This window comes from Aethalodelphis obliquidens, unplaced genomic scaffold, assembly GCF_003676395.1.
Source record: "Aethalodelphis obliquidens isolate GAN/ISIS:26980383/991018 unplaced genomic scaffold, ASM367639v1 scaffold100, whole genome shotgun sequence".
Taxonomy (NCBI): Eukaryota; Metazoa; Chordata; class Mammalia; order Artiodactyla; family Delphinidae; genus Aethalodelphis; species Aethalodelphis obliquidens.
This window is the reverse complement of record NW_020838044.1, coordinates 135,544-159,569: the sequence shown is the minus strand read 5'-3', so window position 1 is coordinate 159,569 and position 24,026 is coordinate 135,544. Positions and strand designations below refer to the sequence as shown.

The 24,026-nt window shown below is 38.8% G+C and overlaps 1 protein-coding gene across 2 annotated transcripts in view; it reads right to left on the bottom strand.

Moving 5' to 3' along the window:
- The window catches only part of NTNG1 (netrin G1), a 162,599-nt gene that overhangs the window by 82,530 nt on the left and 56,043 nt on the right, over positions 1-24,026 (bottom strand). For both annotated transcript variants that reach the window (XM_027096233.1, XM_027096234.1), the window contains exon 2: positions 10,986-11,158. In XM_027096233.1, the coding sequence (XP_026952034.1) occupies positions 10,986-11,158 (173 nt within the window). The remainder of the gene's footprint in view (positions 1-10,985; positions 11,159-24,026) is intronic.

Sequence of the window (24,026 nt, the reverse complement as noted above, 5' to 3'; positions counted from 1 at the left end):
AGCAGGGGCATGAGAGCCAGGCTGTCTCGGTTTGAAGCTTTGCTCTTACACTCATTGACTGCGTGACCCTGGGGCCAGTGGCTTACGCTCTCTGTGGCTCAGTTCTCCACCTCTTAGAGGTGTTGCAAGGATTACATATATATATATATATATATATATATATATATATATATAATTAAAGTACTCAAAGCATTGCTTGGCAGGTAGTATGTGCTATAACCAACCATCTTTGCTGTGATTACTATTATTGATATAGTTGGGTCATCAAGCAAGCAACACCATGATAGATACTACTAATTAGAAGTCAGAGATTTGTAACATTTCCACTAAATTCAGGGAGTGGTGTGGGTGAGAGCATGAGATGCAAATAAGACAGAACTGAGTAAGAGTCATGCTTTGCAACTGACTAGCTGGGTGATTTCAGGCAAGTTCCCAGCCTCTCTAAAAGCCTGTTTCCTCATCTGAAAGGGGCTAATAATATCTACTGCACAGGGCTGCTGTGAGAATTGAATGAGATAATCCATAAAAATGTCTGACACATGGTACACAGTCAATAAATGATAGCTGTTAATGAGCTGTTCGGACTTGTTCTCCACATCGTGAAGTGTGCTAACAGGTGGTAAATGTAGGAATCATTAAATTTCTATTTCAGTATTTAATCTTTGAACAACTGCCCTCTGCTTATTTTAACTAATCGTTGCATCTTGCTCAGAGATTTCTAGCTTTGTATTCTTTAAAACCAAGAGCTATTTTCCTATTTCTTAGTAAGGAGGGGAGAAGGAGAAATTAAAGCTTACCAAGATGTTTTAAAAAAGCCTGGAAGGGATGAAATCTGATTTTCAGTTATTAGATATATTCAAAGTCTCTTGATTTTAAATGCACAGAACTTATGATGCTTCAGCTTAATTACTGATCGCTGACCAACCAAAACTGGAAAGCTAAATTTTCATTTCCATGTTTTAACTTTGTCTGAACTGAATTTCAAGCTGGATGCGATTTCTGCAAAGGACTGCTGGATTCCTAACCCGACATTTCAGTAGACTATCTTTGCCACAGTGTGACACTGACTTGGTACTGAATCTTTATTTTTTTCCTTTGCAAATCCACTTTTGAGTGAGGTATGATGGCAGCATCATAATTTTAGTATCAGTTGCAGAAGCTCCAAATTTCCCCATGACTGAAAATCCTGCTCCATTACAAGGAACTGCTATGCCTTCGTAATCAGTCAAAGAGAATGGAAGTTGGGATGGCAGGAAGAGACTTTTCATGTGTTTTCAAACTTGCATGGAGTTAGAGGGCCATGCATAATGCAAGGCGGAGTTCTCAGGATGTTTGGCCAGACACAGTGGAGAGCAAACCTGTAAGACTGTTTGATGCAGTACTTGCTGCAGTTGAATACTTTAGAAAGATGCAGAAATGTTTCCATGCCTTTGGGGATGCCAGTGCTGGGAGAAATGTTCATTGCAGCTATACAAACCTTGCCAAGCAAGGCCATATGAGATCCTATTTTCCTCATTAAGATGTTTTCTATTAACTGACATTTGGATGTTTAAAATTCAGGCTCTTTCTCATTTTGTGGTTTAAAATTTTGTGAGGTGCTACCAGGTGAGTCACTTTCTATTCCATTGTTGTAAAATGGGAATTGCTTAGAAAAGATTTTTAAACTGCTCATTGGAATAAAGATTTTTGAAGTTGAAAATACCTGAGCACCAAGGGATGTCCATTAGTATACTGTCAAATGTTATTTTTTCCCTAATGTTTCTTATTGTAATGTTCAAACACCTTGCTTTTGGTCCTCTACAAACTAAAGAATTTAATAAACCAGTTATATGCATTGAAAAGGCTATGAGTAAGTCATGAGAAATCTTTCAAATGCTTAAGAAACGAACACGGGAAGGCTACAATTCTTCATGAAAGGTGGGTATCTCTGGGGTCTGTAAGTGCTGAATCAATGAATGCAACTCCATCTTACAACAGTGATGGTTGCCCATAAGCCACAGGAATGATAGTCAGATTACATTCAGGAAAATTGTCTAGATGTGTTGGCAGTTTTTTTAACCATTCCCTGTGAAGTGACAACTATTATGTAAAGAATATGTTTACCTTTAAAATTGAGCTCAGAAGTTATTTCTTCCCTTCCTTCTTCACCTCCCTGTAGCCAGTGTCCTTTGTGATGGCACACCTCTTTGTGCAGGCCTCTGTGAGCAACTTATCAACTTATCCTTATGATTGTGTGTTTGCCTGAGACCTCTGAGGGGACGAGCATCATGTCTGTATCTCTGTTGTCTGCTCAGGACAATGCCTGGTACAGAGGAGTTGCTCGATGTACATTTGAGCAAAAATTTATCGCCTGTTTCTGATAGAAGGTTTCTATCAGAGTGAAAATACCACTTTTGGTCATAGTACGGTCTTGTCCCCTATAAGATGTTCCACTGAGACATTTCTCAGAGTTCAGTATTAATAAATATTTTTGTTCTCTTTGGAAGTTTCCTCCATTCTAATAGCAAGAGTTATACAATGTGTAGATATGCCCTTCACCACTTTGCCTTCCAGGAAACTCAGAGGTCAGCTTGATGCTCAACTGGGTAAACTGATTTAATGTTTGGCTTATTTTCTTTCTATTCTTTTTTTCTCACACCTTCCTTTTATATTCCTATTTGTATGCTCTTATTTTTGTTTGTCTTTTTCCCTAAGGTATCCAGGGGGAAATGCAGATTTTGTGGGACCTAAAGCAAACACAAATCTAGGAGCTTTTTGGGGGAATATTAACTTTAAAGTATAAAATCAGACATGAAATTAGATTTTTTTTTTTAATTTAGAAGGAGTCTAGTGAGGGGCCCTGTAATTTAAGCTTCATTGGCTTAAATCTGTCTCTGAAACAACCTCAAAAATCTTTGGGAAAGATAGATGATAAGTAGATAGGAAGGAAAGAAAAAAGGAAGGCACCAGATAAGTGAATTCAGAAAGAGTGACCAAAAATGGAGAGCTGAAAGGGAGTTAAGAAATAATCTCACTCAGCATTTTAATTTTACAGAAGAGGAAATCGAAGGCACAGTGAGAAGTAAGGTCCTCGTCCAAATTGACCCCTTTATATCAACACTAGAGCAGATGATTATCCCCATCTACTGAGACACTGCTAAACTGACACCGAGGAAATGAAACACAGGTACGAATGAGCTTTAAGGGAAGATTCTGCAATACGTGGTATATGAGTTTAGGACTTCTGCTTCTTCTAGAATAGATATGCTCCTTCAGTCAGAGATACACATACATGTTGAGTAAGCCAAAGGGCCAAAGAATGTGAAAGTGCTAAGCTTGTAGGTACTTACAGTTCTTCCCTCCTCACCCAGCCCTCCCCAATCCCATAGTTATTTATTTATTTTTTTAAGGAATTCTACTGCAGTTGGGGGACGAGACCCTAGTAGACTTATATAGTTTGTTATTTTCTCCTTCCTCCCCTCCCCCTCCCTCTTCTTCTCCTTCTCCGTCTCCTTCTTCTTCTTCCAACTTTACTAACCCTCCCACCAAGTATGTGGCTAAAGGGGACATAGTTAAGCTTAAGGAAGACAACCTGATGGAGACCTCAAAAATAAACACTCTGATTTTTCAAAGCAGATGAATGCAGTGCTAAAAGTCATAACTCCTTTTGAGAATCAATGGGAAGTTCAACAGCTTCTCATCAAGAGGGAGGCAGAAGAGACGAGGATTCAGCATGCTTTAAACTGAGAGAAAATATTACCATTGTTGTGTTAGGTGGTTTGAAAAAAGCCTATCAAGTAGGTGACTAGATTTTCTTCTAGCCAGGCTGCAGCCACTGGGAGCTCTACCCCCAAAAAGCCCAGCTGAAAAAGAAGTAGGTGATGAGTAAGAAAACATTCTGCAGCCTCATTTGTATTCTAGAGGAACTACTTCCAACGTCCTTTCAACCCGGCTCCCTGGTCCAAACTGCTGTGGATAGGAGGTACGGTGAGTTGTCCCCCAGGAACTTGAAAGTGAAGGAAATAAAATTGCCTTCACAGAATTGTACTGTTAAATCAACACATAAATGATCCAATCAGAGTTAGCTAAGTCATCTTAGAACAACAGAAGGGCTCTGGGGCCTGAGTGTCTATGACAAATTTGACAGAGGTGACATTAATCTATTGATAACTTAGTGTATTAACATACCTGAAGATTGGAAGAAAAGCTAGTCAGAAGGTAAAAGCCTGCAAAGAAGAGCATCTTCAGGCATGTGGTGGCAGTACTGGCCTAGCACTGTCTCAGGAAGAGGGAGGGGTAACCTGTAAACTTTCAGGCCTTCGGTGTTCTGTTGGCATTAGGGAGGTTGACCCTGGGGTAGGATGGATGGGTCCAATGTTTCAGCCTGATGTTATTAGCATTTGAATCATTAAAATTTTTGAATTTAATTCCCATGCTCACCAAGCAACCTTCTGATTAGTATCTGGCTCTACAAGGAGACTTAATTACAGGGGAGAGAATACACTGATCATAAGGACTTAAATATTCTGAACTCTGTAACAGTTATTTCATATTGTGGATGAATAATCTGGCATTTGGGCACAATTTATCTCCCCATACAGTTGTTGTCTCCAAAGAGAGAATTTGCCCTTTAGACTGGGATGGGTCCACATGCTAGATTTCAGTGCAATTATAATAACAGCTAACTTCATTGTGTGCTTACTATGTGCCTACCACCGTTCTAAGTATCTTACATGTGTTAATTCATTTAATTTTTGAGACAACCCTCTGATGTCAATACTCAAGTTTATTTTACTGACGGGGAAAAACTCAAACACAAAGAGCTTGCCCAAGATCATTGTAGTCAGTTGGGAAGGAGACTGAGATTTGAATCCAGAGGTCCAGGATCCAGAGCTTGGGCCTCTAACAGCTACTCTATATTATTGATCAATTTATTATATCCTTATCTTATCTTATCTTATCTCTAATCCTTATCTTATCTCTAATCCTCAAAAAACAAAACAAAACAAAAAAAACCTCTGAAGACACAAAGTTTTTTTCCCAAAATTTAGCTGCAGCATAACATAATGTGATCTGAACTAATTTGGTGACAAAACCTGACTGGAAGGGGTATGAGGTCTTCTCCTTTATCTCACTCAGTGAAAATAATCATAGGTTTGCTACAGAAATATGTTTGATTAAGTGGTGCTACCTGATATTCTGCTGTGGTTATTGATGTAACATAATGTATGTACACTGTATTACCTTTTAAAATTAAAAAAAATTTGAATTCCAAATCAGATCTGGTCCCATAAGCATCAAATAAGTGACTGTGGACTAGTGGTTGTACATGAACAACTTGGTAGGTATCCTGGCTCTATATATTGGCCCTACAGCTTGGTTCATATATGTAAGGCTCTTAGAGGAAGGTCCTCTCTTATTGTGCTGACAGAATCAGGGTATTGAGCCTGAAAAACTGGTAGTCAGAGCCCAACAATGGTCAAGTCACTGAGGCCATGAATGTCACTTAGGGAGGCCTATACAAACCAGCCAGCCAATATGTCATCTCTAGATGGCTGCATGGGTCGTGAGCACCCACGAAAAATAAGTGATTCTCTTTCCTATTGTATTTCCTCCAAATCTCAGTTCGTCTCTTCCTATGCGAGACTGAAGGCCCTTGTGTTAGAACTGCTGAACTGTGAAGGCCACATATTCCAGGGGACATGGTTAGATCGATGGGAGGTCAATGCATCCACAAGCACATTTCAAGACTGTATAGGTTTACTTGTTTATTCACCAAATGATTAATTCCACAAACATTTATGAAGGCCAAGAATAAAATATGGTCCCATTCTTAAATTGCTAACATTTTAGGTCCTGAAGTCAGAATGACCCGAGTTTAAGTCTTGCTCTGTCATGTATTCGCTGTGGGATCTTGGGGCAACCTTTATGTGCCTATGTTCCTTTATCTGTAAAATGGGGATAAAAATAGTACACACCCCATGGGGACATTGTAAGGATTTAATGCAAGAAAGTACATAAAGCACTTCACAAAATATAAAAGGCTATGGTAAGCTTAATAAATATTAGCTATCATTATTATCACTATCATGGTAATTTTGATTATAGTCAACCAATTGTAAGTGCACATACATTACCAAGAATCTATCTTGATATATATACATACATTATCAAGAAAAGAGCAGCTGATTTTGCATAGGACAGTCTAGGTAGGCTGCATCGAGGAGTTCACATTGAGGAGGAGTCTTGAAAAATGAGCAGAATTTCAATAGAGAGTGAAGAAAAAGGTGATTTGGGGAAAAGAAATGAATTCAGTATCTTGCAATGTTGACTTTGAGATTTTCATAGACAGTTGAAAAAAATGGCCTGGGTTCATTAGAAAGATTCAGGCTATAATTTGTTTATTAGCATTAAACCAATATTAATAAGATCTAAAACCACAAGATTAGATAGGAATATCAAGGAAGAAAACTGTACACTGAGAATGAAAATTTAAAACAAGGTAGAAGGGGAGTCTTTGAAGGCAAAGAAATAACAAGCAGCAATCTAGGAAGAAAAGTGGGAGAGAGCAGGTTTAGAGAAGACCGACTTGTTTCAACAGGTGTCAGATGGAGTCCACACCCCAGTGGAGGACAGAGGAAGTCACTGAACTTTAACCTGAGAAACCATATAGTGAGATGTACAGTCTTTGGGCTCAAGACACACCTGGGTTCAAACCTTCCTTCTCATTCTGACTAGGTAGCTAAACCTTAAACAAGATACTTTTCCTTAGTAGTCATCAGATTCCACCTCTATAACGTGAAAATAGTAGCATCTACCTTATAAAATTGTTGTGAGTTAAAAATGAACTAATGCGTGTAAAGCACTTAGGAAATTGTCTGGATAATGACATACACATGTACGCCTGGGAAAATATAAATTGGTCAATGCAAATTTGATACCAGAGAAAATAATAGAACAATCATTAAATTACTTTCCATCGCTCAGAGGAGACCTAGATATTGTGTAACAATTCAAGTCGGATTTCTGAACAAATAATGTCAATGTCAGACCAATTTAATTTTCTTTCTTGGAAGAATATTAGACTGTGTAGGTAAGAGGAAAGTAAAAGATTCAATACAGCTGAACTAGCTGGGCTTTTCTCCATGACATTTCTATCAGAAAGCTGAGGAAATTATTTACAGCAGAATGTCCCCAAGAGTGTTTTATAGAAGGTTTTTAAGTGTTCCATGAACAATAAAGTGTGGGAAACACATGATAAAATAGATTACTTATTTTAGGGTTCTCAAATGTTTTTAATAAGGTAATGTGAATATCTAAGAGTCAGTATAATGTATAGCATTTTCCAAACTTATTTGGCCATGGAATCCTTGTAAGGGTCATAGGACACAGTTTGGCAAGCAGAGGTATAGACAATATTATATTACCTTTTTTGAAATGACTATTCCTAAAGGTTAATTGTTAAGTTTTCAGCATCTATAAGTAGGGATCATTATTTCAAGAGGGATCAGAATTTTATTTATGAGCTAGACAAGGGGAATCAAGAGAATCATGATTAAGCATGAAGTTGGACAGAGTTTCTATCTACTTGGAAAACAGAAATGAAATTCAAAGGACATTCAAAATAGAATTCTATCAAAAATAGAATGAAGATCAATAGGGAGACGAAGAAAGATGTCTTACAGAAAAAACATAAGCTTTGTAGAAAAATAAGAAATATATTGATACACATACATATGGCTTTAAAGAACCAAGAAAACACACTGAGTCTTCAGTAAAAAGCACAATGAATAAAAATATCATCACAAGAGTTATTACTTCTGCTTCTGCCGAGTCTATTATAATGAAAGGCATGGGGAAATGTGGTGTGTCTCACAGATTGGGGTGGCGGTGTTTTAGAGGGCTGGGGCTCTGTATTCTTCTCTCCTGGCTCTATATGCTCCATACAAAAGTGGCCTTGGAGCTGCTCCAGAATTTAGGACTTCCAAGCCGTAGTATTCCCAGCAAGGTCCCAGTTTAAGGAACTTTTGAGTGATGGGCTGAATGGTTTTGAAGGGAGATCTTAAAATTTCCTGATGTAATGAAGCCTTCCTAGTTTTTATGCTAAGAGTAGGCAGGAACTGATCTTCTTATTCAAAAATCCTGGCTGCTTGAAGTTCTGCTAAATCCAGAGATTATCCAATATGAGTGTTATTTCTAGGCTACTGAAGAGTTGGTGTTGAGGGATCAGAGATCGTAGCCACTCCTTTTTACTTCTTAGGTTTTTTATTCCTGTATTAGGATACAGCATATCCTGAGTGTCCCTCTTAATATCTGACTTGTAATGTACCAACTCGAGTCATGTATGTGTGGGCACGTGCACACGTGAGTGTGTGCATGTATACATGTGTGTAAGAAAAAGCCAAAATGACAGGAAAATCATAACAGTGCTAGAAGTCCTGAGTTTGGCTTAAATTTCCACACTAAAAATTCAGAGGACTTCCAGGGCAAATAACTAGGTAAGAGAGTTGAAAATCTTATTATATGAGAAATGGAACTGATGATGTTAACCTGGACAAGAAAGAAAACTGGGGTTGATATAGAGCTTTAAGACTTAAAAAGAAAAAGTGGTTGGAAATTAGGAGACACTCAATATTGATGTTAAGAAATAAGTTTTATAACAATTAAAACTGTCCAATAATTGACAAGTCTGCCTTATGAAAAAAAGCCTAAAAATAAAATTATTTTTGAACACTTATTTTGTGGTAGGTGTTATGCTAAACACATCACATGCATTAGCTTATTCACTTCTCTCAAAATCCTTATGAGGTAAGAACTGTTATTATCCTCACAATACAGATGGGAAGCCAAGTGTTAGAGAGGTTAATATTGATACTTTACTTTTTCAAGGTCACTGAGCTAGTGAATGGACAAACTGGTATTTGATTCTGGAACCTGTGTACTAAACCACTTAATTGCCTACTTCCGTCCTTGGACATTTGCAAGCAGTCTGATGTGGCAGAGATTTCTTTAAAGGGGTTCTTTCCATTGCAAGACTGGACCATTGCAGGTTATCTTAAAATCTTCAATCTGGCTTCGGCCATATTGAGGATTGAAACGTTGAATTCAACCTCCTTGGCCGTTGTGTCCATCTGTCACCTTCATATTTTAACAGAAATGGGGAAAAGTCTAGAGAAGGCCAAGAAAAACTAAGGGATGGATAGACAATAGAATCCACATGGACAATTGAAAGAGGTTGCATTATATTAGGGCTATGTAAGCCATTTCCATGGAGAATATAACAAGAAATCCATTCCAGTGAAAAAGCTTGGCTGGCACAAGGTCTTTCCAGTGAAAATGTCTTGAAATAAGCAAGACTTTGAGGTACAGTTATGGGTAGAAAAAAACGGTGTCGTGTTAGAATAGAAGCCAATGCCTTCAACAGCAGTCTCTCCCAGCTGCCTTTCTAGTAGCCCTGACAAGTTGGCCTGCCCTGAGGATGAGCCGGAATGCCACCAAGTGTTTGTAAACATTGTTCTCTTCCATCCTGTCCCACTAAAGGAGCAGCAGACATCAAGAATGAAATCTGAGTCATTTTCATTTGAGGAAACCTTTAAACTAAATTTGACAACTGTGGTGATAGGAATTCTAGCTAGTCACAGGGTATGGCAACAAATAACCTCATGTGATTCCTCCTGAATTCACGAGTCTATGGCTCTCAACAATTGAGGAAAGCCCATGGAGTCTCTGTTAATAAAACCGCCTTGAAAAAAAATCATTTCTGCTCAACAGAACTTTATGTATTAATTTTAGGAGCTAGGCTGTCAATTTTTTCTTTAACACAGAAAGAAACGGAATACCTTCACAAAGGGGGATTTTTTTTTTTTTAGCCTTTGACAGGTTTTTTTTCTTGCTTCATAGAAATTTTAACATCATTTCATGCCCCCATTCTTTATGGCCTGTTACTTGGTCCATTACTTTACATTTAACTTGATAAGGTCTTGGTTCCTGGCTATTAGTTTCTGAGGTTTGGTTTCTCACAGCTGCTGCTTTGAAGTGCCTGATAACATTCTTAGCCTTGCATGGAGCTGGTGGCTCTTCAAGGTCTCATTCCCCCACTACTCACTGTCCTGCTGTTTCTGTTACTTCTCACTTGAATGGGTGTATTCTCAACCTCACCCTTCTCTACTTTTAAGAGAGGTCAAACCTTGGGCTTTTGTGAGTGGCTAATTGGTCCATGCATGGAATTGGGCAATTTATTCTGGAAGTAATTACTTGTCTTCTTGAGCGTGTCAGAACTTGTTTTCCTAGGAATGTTCAGGGATTTCAGAGGGGCACCCACATGAGTGATAACGGGGCATCTCTCACGCTTCCTGTGAACACAGATAATGCCTGTGCTCTTTTCACATGCACACAAACATCCCTTTTCTTACTGTGGTCCCTACAGGCCTACAGTCACACTCTTTATCGAAAGGCAGCCTCTCCTAACAGGATACACGCCAGGCGTGACATCAACTGCTGGCATTTGGAAAAAGCCCACCATTTCACTGAGCAAAGTCAGGCTGTAGCTAAATTTGGAGAGGGAAACATCTTCTAGACAAAGCATCTCTTAGGTTACCCAGTATGGGAAATGGGATTGTAAATATTTAGAGAATTTCTGGAAGTAGTTTATGGTTAAAATTAAGTCAGAGTTGGGAGTTTTGAATGCCTTTGTTATTTTAATAGGAGATTAATTTGGGGAAGCAAAAAAAGCAGCTCCTGTTTCATCCACTTAGAAAAAATTTCTCCTGTGGTTTCTATCATTTCCCAACACACTGATGTGAATGTTGGAAGACTGACTTTAACAGATGATCCAAGTGCTAAAATGTGCTTACAAGTGGCAAAATAGGGATGAAAGCTTTAGCTGCATTTTGAAGAGGAATGGGACTCCTGGTAAGAGGAGTGAAAGCACAATTGCAAGTGAAATTGAGAGGAACTCTCAGCTCATCGTGCACAAAATATGGTATTACCGAGCAAAAGTTACTCACAGGTATTTGCAGTGCCTTTGGGGATGGGGAGATACGAGCCTGGACTCCAAGGTCGGCCCTGATAATTCTTCTTGCATTTCCCACAGTCTGGACCTGTAGTGTTGTGCTCACATTCACAGGTCAATTTGCTGTTGTCATACACACACACAGTGGCATGGAGATTACATTTGCACCTAGGCAGAGGAGAGACAAGAGTTCATTAAGTCCAGTTGTCTTGGTGATCACTGAGGCTTTATCCATCTGTCTTCTAGGATTGCGGCTCTCACAGCCCGTAGTGCTTGAGTGCTCCCTAAAGACTTAGTAAAATGTAGATTTGCAGGCCTGACCCTCCGAATCTTTTAAACAAGTGTCCTTGGGGGTAGGGGTAGGGGAGGGATTATGATACAGCCTGACCTCATCCCACACTTTGAGGAATCTTAATACAAGTCAGTTAGGTGGGGTCTGACGCTCACCTAAGGAAACTGTGCTCTGAAATCAGGGATTTCCCAACAGATATCCAAAATATTGCCACTAGTGAGAGGCTTTTCTGTGCTATTATCAAATCTACAATACATCTGGCTTTGAAGAACAATGTCATCTTCTGTTTTTCCTTAAACCAGAAGGACTACTCTTATTTGTTTAAAAAGAAATATAACTATTGAGATAATTTGCTATTCAGGTTTATTTTATAGACCCCAAGCGGTTATAAACAGATGTTCTCATTCTGGGCTCTGAAATGACATTCCTCAGGCAGAAGAGTTTTTCCACGAAGGCCTCTAAGTAACCTGAATAATCCTCAGATTTCCTACTCACATAAAATAATCACAAAGGTCTCTCATAAATGGGTCAAAGGACTCAGGAAAAAAGACGCTTCGAATACTAGAAAATGAAAACCTGTGTGTGGCAGGGGTTTGAGGTCATTAGCTAAGGCCTTCCCTTTGGTGCCTGTGAATAATGCTGTAATATATGAGAGGCAACAATGGAATGTGCAATTTCTACAAAAATACATTCCCATATCCAAAGTCTCTGACTGTAAAACTACAAAGGCCAACTTGATATCTGTTGAGGTAGCAGGTTATAACTTATAAGATACAAAGTACGAGCCACATCCTCTGGAGAAATAAAGCCTAGGTCAACAGAATGTCCATGACCAGAGGGCAGAACAATGTATGTGGGAAGAGATGTGTCCACACAAAGGAAAGGACTTGATACCCAGACCTGGGGGTAAAGGGCCAAGGTCTGTCAGGGTCAGAACCCGAAAGTGTGTGTGTGTGTGTGTGTGTGTCTGTGTGTGTGCGCGCATGTGTGTGTGTGTGTGCATTTTTAAACTAGTCTGGCCCTTTCTAGGAACTAGGACAAAAATATAGAAAGTCAAGTTTCATAAAAATGAAGAAGTATTATAGTGCTTTACATTTGCTTTCTTTTTTGGCAGATGTCATGAATGGGGAAAAGTAACAATACTCTTTCTTAGTTAGGAAAATAAGATTCTTTAACAACTGCTGTTGGTCTCTATAATGTGTGTACAGTAACATCCAAATTTCTTTCTTGTGCACTAATGGTCTGTTTGGAACACTGACCCGTACTTACGGCAAGGAAACAAAGGAATGGCTAAGACTATTCCTGAGGGCTGCTGGGCTCTCTTCTAACTAAAAGGTGTAGCCCCTAAAGCAATAGCCACCCACTCAAACCTTCCTGGGTAAGACCAAGCCTCAGCTTCCTCAGGGGTCGACTACACTTCATAGTACTTATAACTACACTCTGCCCTCTGTATAGTTGTAAATTATAATAAGCTGAAAGGCTACCATTTAAACAATACCCATTCAACATCAACACGTAAACAGAGTCTTTAACATTCATACAATCTTTTAAAAAGAGAAAAAATTCAGTTAAGTAAAACAGACAGTGTTTAATTATGAGCTAGGTCTTGTAAAAATCTCCTACGTGCAGGGAGTTACTTGCGTTAAGCTGCTTATTAAAGAATCTTTCTCCTTCCTTCATTAGCACCTTTATTTATGGGTGTGTTTATAAATATGGAAGATGTTAGAAACTTAAGAGATGGAAGCACCAGCTTATACTGATTTAGCACCCTATCTGGTGTTTAAAAATTCCAGATGAGGAAATGAACAATGTGACCCCAAAGAATATGCTGGTTTCATGTGTGAAGACCAAGAATGCAAGTAGTAATTGTAAATTGGATTATATACCTTGTAGCTATTAATACTTTCATACTGGTAGTCAGTCTCTGAGTTGTAGGCAATTTCTATTCTAAAGACTTTATATTTGCTGAGAAAATAATTTTTGAATAACAAAAGGAAGTGAAAGAAGAATAGATGAATATTTAGTCTTATTTTTCCCATATTTCTTTCAATTAATGGTTCATTTTCACCTGTCCAAAGATTTTTAATCATTCAAGGCTCAACTCAATTCATTACTCTTTCCTGATATCTATCATATCAGGAAAGACATCACATCAGGTAGACATCCTATCTCTCTAAGCTTCTGATTCCTTTAAAAACTTCTGTGTGTTTGGTTTGGTTGGTTGTTACTTAAGGCTCCTTCTGCTTTTAGAATTTTTACTCATTGCTTCTCTCTCATCTTAAGGAAGAAAAATATCTACTTTGTACCCTAGTCTTCTTTTCTCGCTACCACTTTAACACTCTCCTTCCCCTTCTTGAGTTTTCTACACTTGCCATCTCCTTTTTCTTATCTCCCACACACTCACTGTTTCCAACTAACCACAACCTCTCTTGCCAAGACCACCCATGACCTCCTGGTGAAAATGTAGTGGATTTCCTTCCTTGTTTTATCTATCTCCTTAGGGGATTTGACTCTGTGGGACCACTCCATTTCCCCTGACACACTCTCCCCACTGGATTCTCAAGGTCATTTTCAGAACCTCTTCTGTTGTTCTCTTCATGTGCTGTTCTTTGGGGTCTGGATCAGCATAGTCAGCTTAAGTGACTCTCCTTGGGCACTCTTATCCAGGTGGTCCCTTCAATTTCCTCTGTGGTCCTCAACTACTTTTGAGTTACAGGCAATCTAAAGCAAATTTGCATCATTTTTTTCCCCTAGAAAAAAGTAAAAACATGCAAAATAAACTCAAACAATTGGAAATATTTTAGGAGATTCAGATTCTCTGTTACCCATAGGAATCCACAGAACTCTCTCCTTCCATTATCACTAGGTGAAGATCATCTGCTCAACATGTGGATAAGTCCTGGTGCTGTAACGTCCATCACGGATCTCTCTCCTGAACATGTCAAATCCAGCATATCCCAAACTGAATTATTTGGCTTCCCTCCCCCACCTACTCATCCTTCTGTGTTTTCTTTCTCAGTACATTGCATCACCTTCTAGTCAGCTGGTCAAGAATGACCACTCCCACTCCCTTTCCTATCACATCTAATTTGTCTTTACTCAGTCTCTCACCCAGTTCTGAAATTCCTCCTCCTCGATACCTCTCAAATACATACAGTTCTAGCCATTGCCACGTCCCTGTTGACATCATCATCATCTTTGATCTGGTTTATTACAATGGCTTCTATAGAGACCTTTCTGCCTCCTCTCATACTCTTCTTTAGCCCAATCTCATCACAATAGTCAAAACGATCATTTACACAAAAATACCTGGTCACCTTGGCTTAGAACCATTGAAAAATTTCCCTTTATTCTCAGAATAGAGTCCAAGCTCTCTAACATGGCCTACAAGTCTCTTTGAAATCTATCTCTTGTTCTTTCCCCATTTTTATTTGCACCACTACCAATTCTACAATTAGTTGTTCAAACTTTGCCTTTGTGTAATCTTTTAAGCTGTTCCTTATGCCTAGAACATAACTCTACCTCTTTTACCTGCATAATTTTTACCATTCAGGTGTCAACTTGGAAATCTCAGTGTCTGGCTCCTAGGTGACATTCAAAAACCATCTGCTGATTAACTATCTGAATCCTTCTCTGACCCACCAGAATGCCTTTCCTATGGGCTCCTCTGACATGAGGTAAGGCCAGCCACAGGATGAAGTCCACACTATCTTTGCTCTAGACTTAGGCTGTATTGTAATTGTTTATTCTTCTGTCACTCTCACTGGAGTGTAAGCTCCTGGGAGCAGCAGTCACATTTGCCTTATTTATTGTAACATCCCTAACACGGGTCAAGCTACTTGGCACATAATAAGTGTTTAAAAAATATCTGACAAATAAACAAGTGACTAATAAACAACTAAACCTCCTGAAAGCAGGGACTTCATGTGCCTGTTCTACTATGATGAATACAGCAATGGACTAAGAATAGAGAATTAATAGGCACTGTCCTAAGTCAAACACTCCATGGTGTGTGCTGAAAATCGCCCTCACCACTGGTTTTCATAACTAACCTTATATTGGGCAAAGGGAACTCTAAAACTCAATTGTAAACTCAATTTAATTTAATTTAAACTCCAGAGGATTTGCCAAATGTCTGAAAGCTAACGCAAGAGCTATCCTAAAAAGATGCCTAAAAGACCTAGGAGAAGAACGCAACTTAGAGGAGGGATAAAAACAGCTTAGAGGAGAGCATTTAGGTAGCATAATTGTTCTGGAGTGTGCATCTTTTAGTTTCAACTCCTTCCTGTAAGGATGGCCACCCTGGGTCGGCTAAAGTTTGGCAGAGTGCTGCTTGGGTGCTGGCTACAGCTCTAACTTCGTAAATCTGCTGACCTAGCTCGGCTCCTGGACTTTCTTCAGTCATTGTGACAACTGCTGTGCCAGGGCTGAGCTTGTGAAAGTGGATGCTGAGGCACAATGTCATTGGCCTGTATTTGGAAACCGCTCCCTTTCATTTTCCACAGCTCAGTTTATTCTCATCATCCCATTCCAATCAGACACTGAAATCCTTTATTTAGAGCGCTTGCCAGAGTGGCTTTTCCTCCAACGGAAAAAAAAGGTATTTCACAATGCTGGGAGATCGCTCTCAATTCCTGGTGTTATGAACTCCGGCCTTGTGATGGGGTGGAAGGCAGACTCCCGTGACATCCACTCATCTCTGACAGATTCATTATCCATTTTCTTGGCCATCCAGCTGCCACGTTTGCCATCACATTAGGTGGGGGAGGAACTGTACAAGTGGAGATCTAACAGGCTTTGTTAGCAGTCACAGATCTGATGTTCTGCAGAGCTGAGCCTATTCACCGATTCTGTTTACATGTATAGAACACATACCAAGACACTGCAGATAGAACTAATTGACTTGCTTGTACCTCAAAGATCCACTTGTGTGTAAGCAACAAATTGCACACACTGTCAAATAAGGGCATTGCTAAGACAGACCTTTAAAAAAAAAAAGTGAGCTCTATTCTGTGATGCAAACTTAATGAAAACCAGTGTGTTCTTGCTTTTAACCAGGTCTGCACTTCCTGTATTTTAGTGAGCAGCTGTCACAAGTCAATTTAATCTTGCTTATAAAAAGCCTCCAACATTTAGATCTGTGCCACCTGCCAGTAGGTATGAAAAACCCATCTAGTCTGCCTGGATTTTTTTTTTTAATAATTTAATATATTTATTCTGGGAAGCATGCTATCCACCAGAGTTTCCTGCGAGTTAGAGGTCTGTACATGTAGTCTATTGTAGTGTTTCAAATAAAAGTACCAAGACAAAGAAGTTTAAAACTGGCCCTTTGTGAAACAAACCTGGAAGGGAAATCAGGCTTGCTGCTTTTTGGCTACTTTTATGCCATAGGAGGATCTACCCTGAAGTGAATGAAGTTTAAGTATCAGGCGGCCCTTCAAAAACTTGAGAAGGACCCTAACAATGTGTTCATACAGTCATATGCTTTTATATTATTTTCACCAATAAGATATTATTATATTTTTTTAATTAATGAAGGTTTTTCCTTAATAAGCCCCCTTCCCAAAGGGCATACATTTCAGGCACTACAAAACCTGGATCAGGTTTGCCTTCCTTGGGTCGGCACTTGCTATACAAATACTTGTAGAAAACAAGTTAGCACAAATATCAGGCATTTGGAGATGTCTTTTCCAAAAGGTGACAAATTATAAAATGCCTCTCACATACTTCTTCTCCCTCTGCAGCCCCTTGACCTTTCTCTTTTCACTTTGACACATGAATTTTCAATTTCTACTTCAATACATTATTTGAAATGGGAGACTTGCGGCAAAATGACTTAGAGATTATGAGTTATATGACGCTGAATCAGACAGCCTCGGCCACTTATTTGCTGTGAAGCTATGAATGAGTGACTTAACAAAGAAATAAACAGAGCTAACCTTGACTAAATACTTCCAAGCACCTGGCATTGTGCTAAGTGCTTTTTGCATATTTCACACATTATTTCATATAAACTACAAAATAGTTACATGGAATTAGCACTATTAATAATTATAGATGATGCATTTGAATATTGAGGGACTAAGAAATCCAAGTCTCCCAGGCAGTATGAACTGGAGCAGGGATTCGAACTATGGGCAGTTAGCCTTTAGAACTCAGCTCTTACCAATGCAGAAGTCATGCTGTCTTCCTGAGTATGGCCAGGCTTCAGCTGCCACAGGGACATAAATGAATGTGTTTCAAAGAACAGTTTTGGGGACTGAATGAGATTATCCATGCATACACTTAGCATAATGTCTGACAGAAAGGTATTAATAAGTGTTAGTTTCAATTATTATTATTATCTCTACTGTCACTATTGTTACCGCTGCTACTGGAATGGGCTGTCTGCTTCACTCCATAAGCTTTAATTAATAACAAATTCTATGGATAACACTGTGACAGGTCTCATGCATTCAAAAAGAAGACGACGTAGAGTCCTAATCTCCAAGAACAAGCAATCTATTGAGCAAAGGAGATGAAACATACATAGACTAACTACAGACCACCCAGACTGAATACTCTCTTTAATCATGACCATATAGGAAATTAGGGTAGTAACACTGAGTTGTCTCTACATTGATAAGGATGTATTTGTACTCAACAGTCAGAGGTACAGCCCCTATCATTTAAGGCAGGTGGGAAAAAAAAAATCAACACTTACCAAAGCCCACTATAGACCTGGAACTGAATAGATGCTTTACGTATGTTATTTCACCTCAGCCTCATCACCACTTTGAGAAGGAGGAATAAGTATGTGTGATTTACAGATGTGGAAAGTGTGGCTGAGAGCAGTAAAGTAACTTGCTTAGAGAAACATGCTGCTGGTAAGTGGTAGCCAAGAGTCAATTCCAAAAGCTGGGCTCCTTCTAGGACATCACTTTATTTGAGGAAGAACAAATCAAACTGCTTCAGAGGAGAAGTAGACCCATGGTCTAAACAGCGTATTAAGACATTCTCTAACACTTGCTAGTCAAGGTGTGGTCGGTGGGCCAGTAGCTCTGGGATCACCTGAGGGCTTGTTAAAATCTCAGGCCTCCCCCAGGCTTTCTGAAGAAGAATCTGGATTTTAACCAGATCTCTAGGTGATTTATGTGCACAGTAAACGTTGAAAAGGACTGCTGAGCTCACCAGTGTGTCAAAGTCCTGCTGAACAAGAAAACTAAAATCCTGGGGGTGATCCTTCTGCACACCTTCTCCCTTCCACCATATTGTGTGGAAATCTCTGACCTAAACCTGACCAACACTAAGGTTCTATCTGTACTCACAAACTGAATATATATATATATATATATATATATATATATATATAAAATGATATATAATATTATATATAATATATAACTTATAATTCAACAATAAAATGACAAATAACCCAATTAGAGAATGGATGAAGGATCTAAACAGATACTTCTCCAAAGAAGATACGTGCATATGGACAGTAAGTACAAGTAAGCACATAAAAAATGTTTAACATCATTAGTCATTAGAAAAAATATAAATTAATATCACAATGAGATACCACTTCACATCCACTAGGATGATTATAATTAAAAAAGATGGACAGCAGCAGATGTTGGCAATGATGTGTAGAAACTGGAACCCGTGGGATAGGGAGAGTGGGAGGGAGGGAGACGCAAGAGGGAAGATATATGGGAACATATGTATATGTATAACTGGTTCGCTTTGTTATAAAGCAGAAACTAACACACCATTGTAAACCAATTATACTCCAATAAAGATGTAAAAAAAAAAAAAAGAAACTGGAACCCTCATGTATGGTTGGTAGGAATGTAAAATTGTGCAGTCACTTTGGAAAACAGTCTGGTAGTTTCTCAAAAAGGTAAACATAAAGTTACCACATGACCCAACAATTTTATTCCTAGACATTTACCCAAAAGAATTGAAAACATATCCACACAAAAACTTGTACACAAATGTTCATAGCAGCTTTATTCATAATAGCCAAAAAGTGGCAACAACCAAAATGTCTACCAACTGATGAATGAATAAAGAAGATGTAGATAACAATAGAAAAAACACAAAGTAATGAAGTACTGGTACATGCTACAACATGGATAAACCTTGAAAACATGCTAAATCAAGGAAGCCAGACACAAAAGGCCACATGATATGTTTTCCTTTGTATGAAATACCCAGAATAGGCAAGTCTATACAGGCAGAAAGCAGATTTGATTACCAGGAGCTGGGGAGAGGAGCAAATAGAGACTGACTGCTAATGGACAGTCATTTTAGAGTGATGAAAATGTTCTGGAATTCAATAGTGATGATGGCTGCACAACTTTTTGAATATACTAACACCCACCGAATTGTGCATTAAGGAAATGAAAAAATAAACTAAATGAAATAGGGCATTTATCCAAAAGAGACTACAGAAAACAATGGATAAGAGCTTGGGCTCTGGGGTTATGTAGTATGGCGTTAGCAGGAACCTTAGGTAACTTCCTCAAGCTCAGTTTACTCCTCTGTAGAATGAGGATAGTAAAATACCTCCCTTAGGGGTTGTTGGGAGGGTTGAATGATACACTGTGATGAGGCAGAAACTGCTAACTGATCTTTGTTTTTCCACACCAGAACAGTTTTAACTGGGCATATGGTCACAGGCATAAAGACTACATTTCCCAGCACTTCCTCTAGCTAGGTGTGGCCATGTGACTACATCCCAGCCAATGGCATATTACCAGGAGTGGTGTCTGTGACACTCCTGTTGGGCCTGCACTCCTTTCCCATTTCTCATTTAGTTCCTGGAACATGCACAGGGTATTGAGTCACTCAGACCACGTGGACTTTGGTAGTGGAACCAGGGTCTTCAGACAACCTCTCCTGCAGTCAGAGGAAGGTGGGTCAAGGTGAGTGTATGGAGCAGAGCCACCATACCAGCTCTGGAGCACCAACCTCCCAAATGCAAGGAGATAGAAATAAACTTCTACTTCGTCTAAGGCACTGTTAATGTCAGTCTTTCTTACACACATCTGAAAGTATATCTGAAAACAGCACCTCATATGTAATAAGCACTTAATAAATATAAACTACTACTATTATCATTTGTATTTTTAAGCACAGTCTTATAGCAAAAGGCTGGATCTTCAAATATCAAATGGGGCTGGTCTGCTCCTAATCCCACTAGAAGAGAGAGGGCTCCAACCTTTCCAGCATTCCACTACCTCTTCCTTCATTAATTAAATCTAAAGTCTCATGCTACTGATCACTGGTAAGCAAAAATGTTTGCAGAATATGTGTATTTATAAGCTATGCAATGGTCAAAGTTCAGTGTGAAATAGATATCTGCTTATAATTTTTTGAAAGCAGTGACACACCAACAGACCAACAAAGAGGCGGAACATCTGACTTGTGTTTGGATTCCTGTATTATGGGAGAAGCATAAATGAAAGAAGCGGTGTTAGGACTCTAGGAAGCCACCCTGCAAATACAGAGGGCAGGTTTCCATATGGCTCTTGAGCTCATTCTTTCACAATATATTGAGTTCCTGGTTGTTGGGGGCCCTGGTTGACGGGGGCTCCACTCTCCTAACCTTTGTTCTTGGAAGAATTATTTCTGAGAACTGAATGGTATAAACTTATTTTTTTTGAAGCAGAGAAATGTACTGTTATACAGTTTTCTCTGGGAGTGTAAAATAAAAACTGAGATCTTGATCAGCTCTTCATTGACTCTGGGATTCTAAAATGATCTTTTAAAAAAATTTATATAAGGCAATTGGTTTGCTCCAAAAATTGATGGAAAAAGGACCAGAAAGCCTTCTTACACATTTTGCAATAAATGACTTAGACATCCTTATGGCACTTTTAAAACCCTCTAAAAGTTCCATTTAAACCTTACTTGAGACTTTAAACTTACTCACAGTGAAGCATCAGATTACATGATTCACTAAACTGCTGGTTCTTGTAAATAATATTAAAAATAGTCCCTTTCTATTTCTAAAGCTTGCCAGGGAGACAAGAGTACCATGACTATAAAATAAAAATAGGAGCTTATCAATTTGAGATAATGCATTGTCCAAGATTGGAAAGGGTATATGATGGTGCTCTGTGATCCGTTTACTACACCCAAGAGAAATCTGGTTAGACAAGAGGTGCCAAAAGATAAAAGGCATAGCAAGATAATCATCGCAATCCAGACTGTCACTCTTCTCTGCACAACCAATCAGTCTGAAGACTGGCAGATAAAGAGCTTGTTAAATTAAAACTCAACTAATACAAGACCAATTAGCAATTAATAGATGATCCTAGATGCTTAATATGTGCAGAGTAAACCATTCTAATTCTTTTTGAGAAAACAGAAAATCTAGGGGTCTCCAATCCTAGAAATACAAATGATCACTGTTCAAAGAACCAGATTCTATAAGACAGATAGGGCAACATGGTATTAAGAGCTTGGACTCTGGACATGAAGGGCCTGAGTTTAAGTCCTAGCTCTACCATGAGCCTGTTGGGCGTCCCCAACTGAGTGTCAGTTTCCTCACCTATAATCTGGATTACCGTTAGTAACTATAGTAAAGGATTGTTATGGAGATTAAATGAAATAGTCCACATTGAATGTGTATCACAGATTGTGGTAGATAGTAAGTATTCAATAAATATTAGCTATTATTATAGCTATTATTATAGAGAGGAATGGCAAATTCATGGCTATCTAAAAGTCCTTCACATTCCCTTCTCTCTTGCCTTCCTCTATAAAACATGTGGGAAAACTAAAACACTGATTTTCCCAGACTGCCCTTCCTCTGGGGTTGGCCACATTAGGTAGTTCTGACAAATGAGATGTGACCAGAAGTCACTAGGTAGGGTGTTCAGGGAAGCTTTTCAAAAAGGACAGCTTGAATGGAATCATTCCTTTGGCTTTTTGCTCCTTTCTCTTTGCGCTTTCCTCCTGTTCTGTTGTCTGGGGTCCAGACGGAAATGCTAGAGGGACTTAAAGCTTTGCAATCATAAGAATGGAAGTTCTGCTTAACGACAGGTAACTAGGAGGCTAGAAGGAAACCAAGGCCAGACCATGTCCTCACACACTATGTGAGCCCCCAGCAACTGTCCTCCCCATGTCCTCTTGCATGCAGAAAACAAGCCTCACCCTGTTTAAGACATTCACCCTTCCTCTTTGGGAAAACTGAATATATTCCTGATGTAAGAAGCAATTATAAAGATTGTTGACGTGCTCAAGTTATGTTCACACATACTTGTCCATTCTGTGGTTTATAGTAACCAACTAAGATTTCTTTCTTTTTTTTTCTTTCTAGAACCACAAAGGTGAAATATTTTTTTCACTTATTTTTTAAATTCCAATTTGATGTGAACTATACCATGATAATTTCTTATATACTTCTTTGTATTAAAAAATATAATTCTCCTCTTGGAGAAATTGGGACGTAAGAAAAATAGGGCAGGAATAAACCTCAAGTTCTCTTGTGCTCTGCAAAGCCAGAGTTCAGTAAGGCCCTGCTGCAGCGCTGAGCCATCTGACACTGTGGGATTCCTTCATCAGGTTGGATTGTCAGGTAAGTTTTTGAGATCTCTTAAATATGTATACTTACCCACTTTAAAAAGGTCTTATTTCTTCAAATGGTTACCTTAGAGTCTGATTAAAAATAGATCAGGCTGAATAAATAGCTTTATGACTAGAAATAAAAGTCAAATCTGTGCAAAAGAATACACTACAGCAACCTTATTCTATACTTTTACTTTTCACTACAAAATTTGAGAGGAAATTGAATTAGATTCCCATGGGTGGTATGGAAAATTGGGGGTAATAGCTTTCTTCTAATTCTTTTTCTGAGAAGTAAAATAACGTCCAGTAGAGAAGAATGCACCTAGCAAAGCCTTTGGCTTTTTCCCCTTATTTGGTGGCCTACTTTTGTTAATAAGCCTTGGAAAAGTTGAAGTTTAAAGACAAAAAAAAAAAAAAAAAATAGAAAGAGAGAGGTAAAAGAAAAAAGACCCGCCCACTAAAAGAGCATGATCTTACTTGCTATGACTGATGACCTGAACTGTTTCACTTAAGATTAGAAACAAGGGCTTTAAAGCAAAGAAACAAAGAACTCTGAGAATATAAATGAAGCACAGCAACGAGTTCTGAAAAGATCCATTAGATAGGATATGGTCAGGAAAAAGTAACTAGATAGTACTGATACTGTCACAATCACATTCAGTCTTTCCATTGATACGGTTAAATCTTCAGAGATAGGGTCTGTACCAAATGTGTGAGAATATTTTAATGAGAAATGAAATTTAAAGTAATTTAATATGGATCAGGGTCATATTTTAGAGTCAAATGATATATGATCAAGAGACCTGGACACAATCACTAACTAGCTGATTTATTTTTGGTGAATTAAACTGGCTTCTGTGACTCATTTCTTTGAAAGGTGAAGGATTTGGTCTGTGTTTGAAAAATGCCCTACATTGGTTGCCTGACTGATCCTACCTTCTGGCGATATCTAAACTGTGGTGGGTATGCCTGTGTTTTTGCACACCCCAAATCCCTTCTTGTAACAACCCTTTGGGACCATCCTTCCTCATTCTCAGGCTGAGAGGTTCAGGTGGGGGATTCCAACTTGCAGCTCCAAGGGTGAGCAGAGAAGCTGGGCTCAGCCTACCAATCCATCCTATCTTCTTGGACACAATAATTGGTTCAAGGATGGAAACATGACTCAATCCCTTAGAAAACTGGTCC